Below are 9,043 nucleotides of genomic sequence, written 5' to 3'. Positions count from 1 at the left end.
ATTTCTTTTAATAGTGCCCCAGAAAAATTCTGCAGTCTTTTAGAATTGCCACATTTATAAAAGGGTATATCTTAAACATAGACTTACGGTTGGGATATAAAATAATTGTGAACTATCTTTAGAAGCCACAGTGTAAAATTCATACATTTTTCAATGAGATTCAGTGCCACATGGTTGAAGGAATGAAGAAGAAAAAACACCTTAAAAGCAAGAAATTTCTTGCCACTAGGAAAGACAGAAAGACTTTTAACATTTTTTTTGCAGTTTTTGGGGGTAAATTTTGAATAGTTGGAGAAAAACGCTTATTTATTGTTGTTATTAAGTACATGTATCGCGAGGTACGAAAGAGAAAAAAATAATTTCCCGCTTCTAACAACAGAGGGATATTTTTGTATTTTGTTCTGTGTGGAGTCATGGTAGGAAAACAAGCTGTAATGTGTGTGAAACACCAGACACTTCGAATTAAGCTAAATAGAAAAACATTGGAAGTTTGAAAAATTCAGTAAACTTTTTGTCAAATATTTCTGCAGAAGTTGACACTAGATTTTCCCCATCCCACAATTTCTTTTGCAAAAATAAGGTGAAAAATCAGCCACAGTAATTCAAATGAAATCTTTGGTAATCTGCCAAATTCCCCAGTCTGGCAAAATATTCTCCTTATTCTAGTATTTTTTTCAGCTAGTCAACTTGAAATACATGACTAAAAGTTTAAGTTGTTCTATCAAATTTTCAGTGTCATGCCAGATTTCAAGTGACCAGTGTTTCAAAGTGCTCGAGTGTCACTTTAAATGAATGTGCAAACTACGTATAAGTCTTGTCAATGTTGCAACGGGAAAAATGTGTGTTGGGCATAAACTACAAAGGATGCTAGGCTTCCATTGGTTGTTGATAGAGGGTTGTCATTGATTGTTTTGAAATTCACTTTTCTGGCTTATTGCTTAGCCTCCATAGCATGCGGAAAACTGGGGGGTCTTCAGGAGCTTTTATGTGCTATTTTCTGATTGCATATAGACAACATAGCCGGCTGAATGAACTGGGCTACCGGTAATCAGAAAACAGCCAAAGACCAGCAAACCCCCAGTTCTAGAAGCCTGCTACGGAGGTAAAAAACTGCTTATAGAACTCAAATTTGTGGCGTTAACTTAGAGTCACGGTGGAAGATTTGAATTGTTTATCATGGACAATTATGTAAACTACAATAACAACAAAATAGTTGTCAAAATTCCTGTCATCTTGTGCCATTGGACATCATCATCCTAACCAAAGATATCTTTTCAAGTGAATGTTGAATGTAAACAAAATGCTAGGGAAGTGTTTCATTTTAAGTGGTACCATGTAGGAGTACAGTTGGGAAAAAAGGTTTATGTTTGAAAAGATAGCGGTTCATTCAGAGTTGGATAACAGCCATTTTACAACATATTTTGGCATTCTTACCCTCTTAATAGTCATGCAAATTGTGCCATTCATATTTGATATACTAGTTGGTAATGTTAAGGATTGGGGTATCTCATATATTGTTATAGTCTCTGCTTAGTTGGTGAATGAACAGATAAAAACATGTTAAGGCCACTTCAATTCATTATTTTGGTTCTCAAGACTTTTTAAAATAGAATTGAAGCAAAGAGACAAGAAGAGAGGGCTGAGGAAAAACTTGAATTTTGCTATATTCACTCCCTGTGAATTGTATAGACTATTTTCACCTTGATATATTTTCCAATTAAGCATGATTTTTTAAATAACAGAACCAAGAAATTTAGTTGGTGTGGCCCCTGCAGTCATGAAAAAAATTGAATGTAAACTATTTTTTAAATATTGCCTACTGGTTAGAAGGTTGTCAGTCATTGTGTAGTTACTGTTAGTAGCACAACCTTTTAGACTGACAATAGTTTCAAATTTGCTTCAATATTCAAGTCACTTAGCCATGTGAATTGTATTCGCATTATACTTCATGTTTTTCACATTGCAGTGTGTTATAGAGATGTACATTGCTGAGGTCACCCCAATTATTTTCTTGCTTCTTTGGATATTTTAAGGTAGACAAGGAAGAAGGCAAGATTACAAGAGAGGTCTGAAAAGAAATCTTGAATCTATATTCAGTATGTCGGCAGAACATACTGCTTCTGCGCGAAACTTATGTATTGTGTATACCACTTGGGCAGAATGTTTTTTTAAGGTAGTATACCCATATTTACGGATGACATCTTGTATATAGTTTTCAATTGTGTCAGAAAAGATATCAGCATTCTGCAATGGGCAAAATTCTGAACAGATTCAACACTGACCAAACATTGAACGAAACTGAAAAATCAGGATTTTTGCAAAGGTGCAGTACGTTCTGCTGATGTGCTACTGAAACTTTGTATACCAACTTGTAGTCTGTTTTACTGTTTATCTTCCACTAAGCATTATTTTCTTTAAATCAGAGAATCTAAAAATACAGTTGTTTTGGCCTTTCTTTACCTAACTTGAGATTAGAGGGAAATATTTAACACTGTCGTTAAATACATTGTCAAGGTTTTGACTTGGGAGCCAAACTACCATGCATTACAAAGCTACCATACTTTTTCCACTCGCTGAAATTTGTAGACAAAAAAAAAGAGGGAGAAAGATTATGGTAAAGGAGCATGTTTGAATACGGAGTCATATACCTAGGAAGGAATCATTGTAATATCAATCGTTGAGTGGTATATTCGGAGCATCGAAACACCCCTTATATTGAATGGGCTGGTCCGTCACCAACCCAAATATGGTATGATAAGGTACTGGAGTTTATTTTTTATTACTGAATACTGTCTTTTTCTAAGACATAACCAGAAATGTACAATAAATGCTTACTAGATGTACGCGTCTTTATAATGTGCAACACTTACCAGAATGACTGACTTTGCTATATTGAAAATAACCAGGTAAAGAATTGACTGTCTTTCAATACAGCTTGCAGGAGAAATAGGCTAGTATACATCAATCTGCATGTATTAACAGTTGCAATGAATTTTTTAAGCACTACAAATATTGTAAATGTGTTTTTTTTCTCATTCTTCATGTTTCTACATGTACATGTAACGATAACCATGTCACAAAGTGTACAATACACTGCATCTATGCTAAAACTGTTTCAGTGTCATTCTTGAATCTTTAGTGCTCACTGTGTATGTAATTATGTAGGAGCAACAGAGGATACCAAAATATTTAATCATTCTAAAATATCTACACAGTATATACCTTGTAACAAAATCGGTAGAGAATATGATTTCCAAAGTTTGAAAAGAATTGAAGTGCTAAAGCAACACCACTTTAATTTGTTGGTTCTCGGATTTCCTCAGAAAAATATGAAGCTACAGGGCGAAAGAAAATAAAAGATAAATACTGTAAAACTGTAACAGCTCTGAAGAGAAGGGACTTCCTTCAACTGTAGGGGCCAAAATATGAGCATTATGGATTTGACTCAGAAGCTGAAATGTTTTTTCAAGTAAAAAAAAATGAAGCCGGCAAATCTGTGAACCAACAAATTAAACTGGTGTGGCCTAAATATTGTACATTATCTATCAACTGCTCATATGAAGTATCCGTTTCTTGGTTGTGAATCCGTCCCTAGTATTGCTGATAGCAGCCATGTAGTCAGAGATGGGGACTTGTACGTTAGATGGAGCCTGGAGCTTGCCTTGTCTGATGTAGTCACACAGAGTAGACAACATGGCAGCACTCTCTTGGGCTGGGTGGAAACAATGGAAAGTAGAGATTGAAGTAACATTTGCAAAGCAAATGCATAATGTTTACCTTCGGACATGGTCTGCTCTGTTAATTCTTACTCAAACACATTCACATACATGTACATGTACTACAGTAATATATGTTGACAGGAACAGAGCAGACCATCAAATTGCAACATTATGTAATGCAACACCAGTTACCATAGTGACAGACATCAAGAAATCATGTCATTGGTCAGGTCAGAGGTCACTGGAGAAGAAGAAACTGAGCAAAAACAATATGTTTTCCTTCGGTAAACATAATTAAAAGGTGCCAGGCTGGTCTTGTAGTTAGACTCAGGATCTGAAGGTTCTGGGTTCAAATCCCTGACAGGCTGAATGTTTTGTCCTTGGGAAGGGCACTTAGAAACATTCTAAATCCTAAAAAGAATTAATTCCCTGTGACTTTTCTCAAGAACGAAACAAAACTTACAGTCTCTTTGTCTCTTGTTCCATTGAGTCATCCAGTACCCCACAACTTTAATATCCTGGAAAATCAGAGAACCCTGGAAAGAAAAATAACAGAGGGAAGTCAAAAACATCAGATGTTTGACTTAAATTTGTGGTAGATTTTTGAAAAAGAGGATATTTCACTTGTCCAAACTTTACTTACAGTAGGAACAGTGACAGGTTGACGAGACATTCCACCGTAGGTAACCATGGTCCCTCCGGTTCTGTAAGGGAGAAAGAGAAAATTTACATTTACAAAAAGTAGTCAGGATACATGTTTAGAGTTAAAACTTTAGATCCAACACAAAAAGTTCTCTCACCTAGAGCTTTCGACCAGTCAGTCTGGTCTTCCTCAGTAGACTGACCCAGTGTTGATGTCACACTTCAAAGAAGCCATGTGACAAGTCGCACTGGGTCAGTCTACTGAGGAAGACCAGAGTGACTGGTTGAAAGCTCTAGGTGAGAGAACTTTTTGTGTTATTTGGATCTAAAGTTTTAACTTTAAACATGTAACTACCAACACGGATGAACTTTCATGATACTAGTAGTCAAGATAAAAATAGACATGTCAGGATAGAGACCCAACTGGATAGGTATAGATTCCATTCAGAATCTTTGTCAACAGAGATCAACATCAACAACTATTAGAGCTCTTGAAGATAAAGATATACTTACTCTAGATGTCTGAGAATTTCTGTGGCACTTTTCCCACCAACACAGTTTAATGCCAGCTTTGGCCTTGGTAGTCTCTGCAAAAAGAAAAAAAAGAAAGAAGATTAGTATGGAAATGCTATTTGAAATCATCTGCAAATAAAATTCCACAGTATTAAACTTATTACATATAATTATGTTTACTTAATGGAAAACATTGTTTTTGCTCAGTTTCTTCTTCTTCTTCTCCAAACAGTGACATATGACCTGACCAATGACATGATTTGTTGACGTCTGTCACCACGGTGACTGGTGTTGGTGGGTTACATAATGTCATGGTCTGTTCTGCTCCTGTCGCCATATACTAGTAGTACATGTATGTGAATGTGTTTGAGTAAGAATTAACAGCTAGAGCAGACCATGTCTGAAGGTAAACATTATGCATTTGCTTTGCAAATGTTACTTCTCTAGTTAAAGTCTATTTTTACCTTGAAAATGTCCCTAAAGTCCTGTTTCCTCAGCCCCTCCTCGGTGATGATGTAATGTCCTCCCAAACCTTTGAGGTACATCTCAAGTTCAAAGTATGATGCCCTGAAAATTGAAAAGGTTTTATACTGTTGACTTTTGTGTAGCTGTCGTTGAATCAAAATGAACAAAGATTTTGTTCTATGTTACATTATTCCACACATTTACCATGCATGATTGAAATGAAACTAAGTTTTGATAGGTTTTATACTGTTAACTTTTGCATAGCTGTCTTTGAATAAAAATGAATTAAGATTTTGTTCTATTAAAAATTATTCAACACACTTACCATGCATGATAGAAAACAAGTAACACATACTTAATACATATTAATTCATTAACACATACAATCACTTTCTTGCCATCACCCACAAAATGTGTGAAAAAAATAAAGCTTATATGTTGTTTACAGTTAAAACTTACGATCCAACACAAAAAGTTCTTTCACCTAGAGCTTTCGACCAGTCACTCTCACTGGTATTCCTCAGTAGACTGACCCAATGAGACCAAAGTGACTGGTCGAAAGCTCTAGGTGAGAGATCTTTTTGTGTTGGATCTAAAGTTTTAACTCTAAACATGTAACTACCAACACAGATGAACTTTCATGATAAGCTTATATGTTACCTGTCAGGCCTGTTCCTCACCACGTTGATGGTGACTAGCCCCCTAGCAGCTGCTATCTGAATGACAGCCTGGCCCACTCCACTGTTAGCACCATTCTGTACTATTGTGTCTCCTGTTGAGAGAAAAGAGTTTCTTATAATTACAGTCAAACCTGTCCAAGGCGACCGCCCAGGGGACCAAAGAAAAGTGGTCACCTTGGACAGGTGGTCTCCTTGAAGAGGGTCGCCTCACAACATGACTGAGACATAAATGGTTTCCAAGTCGAGATGTTTTAATGTCAAATGCTGTAAGCATCTTCAGTTCTGTGGTGAATGCATGTGGGGAGGGTGGCACATGGAGCAATTTACGTCGCACAAAAACATCATCCAGCAGTCAAGGCAAACTGGCTCAATCAAGAGCCGAATCTGAGAATGATATGTTCAGAAGTGGCAGCAAAAACTGTGGATATAAAACTAAAAGTACCACAAATAAAATTGTGACTTACAGTAATTAAAAGTGATTTTCAATTTTTGGATGACAAAGAAAACTGACCAGGTTGTAAGTGTTGGAAGTCTGTCAGCATCCTGTATGCAGTACAGGGGTTGACCGCTAGGGTCGCTGCTGCCTCCAACGGAATGTCGTTGGGAATTTTACGCAGTTCCGAGGCTGGACAGACCGCGTGAGTTCTCCACGTACCTATGGAAAGACATTTTGATACTGGAATGAGCAAAAATTTGTACTATCAGACATTTTTTCAGCTGGTAGGGCTAACACTAGTAACACTTTAAATCTTCAAACCTGACCGAAGAGCCCAAATGCTTTTGGAGATTCAATCCCATGATCTTGATTCAATGTTCCTGTAACCGAAACTCTCATGAGATCACGTTGTGAAGTGATTGGTCATTAATTATCCTGATGAAGGCGACAGTGGTCACTGAAAATTTGATCTCTGTACAATTGTGTGTTGGAATAAAGTTTAACGTTTTACTAACATATAAAACAGTTATACATTTACATAATAAAAACAACAAAAAGTTAAACACTGAACTTACCCCAGCCAGAGTCAGCTGGGATGACCCAGTCTCCTGGCTGTAAGTCTGACACTTGAGAGCCGACAGAAACCACCTCCCCTACCCCCTCGTTACCCCCCACTGCTGGTAGGGGGGGTTTGATCGGGTAAACACCTGTAGAGAAGACGAAATCATTGGTCAACAGTACAGTAATGCCCCCTAGCAGGTTTGTCTAACATTGCAGGTAAGCAAGAGACCACCATCACCTCCCATACCCCCTCGTTACCCCCCCACGGCTGGTAGGGGGGGTTTGATCGGGTACACCCCTGTAGAGAACACACAATCATTGGTCAGCAGTGTAGTAATGCCATCTAGCAGGTTTTCCTAGCATTGCAGGTCAGCAACATACCACCATCACCTCCCCTACACCCTCGTTACCCCCTATAGCTGGTAGGGGGGGTTTGATGGGGTACACCCCTGTAGAGAACACAAAATCATTGGTCAGCAGTGTAGTAATGCCACCTAGCAGGTTTTCCTAGCATTACAGGTCAGCAAACAACTGTTACCATCACCTCCCCTACCCCCTCATTACCCCCTACTGCTGGTAGGGGGGGTTTGATCGGGTATACACCTGTATGAGACACACAATCATTGGTCAGCAGTGTAGTAATGCCATCTAGCAGATTTTCCTAGCATTGCAGGTAAGCAACATACCACCATTACCATTACCATTACACCCTCATTACCCCAAGCCTCTACCAGGCTTCGGGAGGCGGCTGGAAAGAGTAAAAATCGGTCAAATAGAGAGCTAACATGCCGAGGGAGTTGGTCCGCTAGAGAGTGCATTTTGCCGCAGAGTAACTCCCCTGGCAATTGGCATCTCTCTATTTGGCCGGTTTTTTTTTTACTCTTTCCAGCCACCCTCTGAATTTCTTGTCTACTCTGTTGACAGTTCATCCTCACTTTGGGACAATTGAAATGTATTTTTGGGACAGTGCTGGGACAATAGGAAGGAAAGTTAATTTTGAGGCCTGACCTTGTATCATGTTGATGTCAGCTGGGTTGATGGGAGCAGCCATCATCCTGACAGACACCAGGTCATCCTGGACAGCAGGCAGGTCTACATCTGTCAGAAACCTGCAGCAGGGAAGAGTGGGGGGGGGGATTTTAGCCTCCATAGCATGCCAAAAACTGGAGGTTTTGGGGGGTCTTCAGTTGGGAGCTTTTATGTGCTATTTTCTGATTGCATATAGACAACATAGCCGGCCTGGTTGAATTACCCCGTTTAGAACTGGTCTAATCAGAAAACGGCCGAAGACCACCAAACCACCAGTTTTATAAGCCTGCTACGGAGGCTAATCAGAAAACAGCCGAAGACCACCAAACCCCCAGTTCTGTAAGCCAGTGCTACGGAGGCTAGAAAGAAAATTGCACTTTTGAGAATGAGAGGGTGGTCCTGTCAATAACAGAAAACTGCACTATTGACAGGATCTTCCTATCCTATTGCGCTAAACTATATGTAACGTTACACATCGTATTCGTACTTCGGGAGAACGCACGTGGATACGAGTTACCAAATAAATCCAGACAGGGCGCCCCCCTCCCCCATGTTATTTCGCCAAGAAATACAGAAAACAGAAAGGAACAATACCTTAGAACTTTGGCAGGCTCTCCATACTGACTGTAAGAGATCGCACACGGACTAGCGAGACTACAGCAGCGACGAGAAGAGAAAAAAAGCTCCGGTCTTCTAAAAAATCTGGACACCGAAACAGAAAGTCGAGCGCCGGCCATGTTGTCTGGTTTTACAACAGTACGTGCCGCAAAATGTGACCTGTAAGTTTCGGGACAGTCCATTATGTATGGTCTGAGGGTGGAGTGATCCTGGCAATAGTGCAAAGTTTCCTGTTATTGACAGGATAGTCTTGTCAATAGTGCAAAGTTTTCTCACATTTTCATTGTAAAAATGTCCTTGCTTCAACCTTCTTGATGCTTTTGCCTATGACGTCTTGCAAATTTGTTCGACCCCTTTTAATGAGAAATGTACTTTCCCGG

General features: G+C 39.1%; 1 protein-coding gene across 1 annotated transcript; it reads right to left on the bottom strand.

Annotated features, from left to right (window-relative positions):
• Positions 1-3,501: 3,501 nt before the first annotated feature.
• Positions 3,502-8,597, bottom strand: LOC109468479 (trans-2-enoyl-CoA reductase, mitochondrial-like). Its single transcript, XM_019766724.1, has 10 exons — positions 8,563-8,597; positions 8,025-8,125; positions 7,031-7,162; positions 6,531-6,674; positions 6,000-6,111; positions 5,339-5,441; positions 4,875-4,948; positions 4,363-4,423; positions 4,183-4,255; positions 3,502-3,712 (listed from the first exon to the last, which is right to left on the bottom strand). Exons 1-10 carry the CDS (start codon positions 8,595-8,597, stop codon positions 3,546-3,548), a joined length of 1,002 nt encoding a protein of 333 aa, XP_019622283.1. The 3' UTR covers positions 3,502-3,545.
• Positions 8,598-9,043: the final 446 nt, after the last annotated feature.

This window comes from Branchiostoma belcheri, unplaced genomic scaffold (genome assembly GCF_001625305.1).
Source record: "Branchiostoma belcheri isolate BF01 breed outbred unplaced genomic scaffold, Haploidv18h27 scaffold2, whole genome shotgun sequence".
NCBI classification, from domain to species: domain Eukaryota; kingdom Metazoa; phylum Chordata; class Leptocardii; order Amphioxiformes; family Branchiostomatidae; genus Branchiostoma; species Branchiostoma belcheri.
Note: the sequence above shows the minus strand (reverse complement) of the source record. Positions and strands in the feature narration are given on the sequence as shown.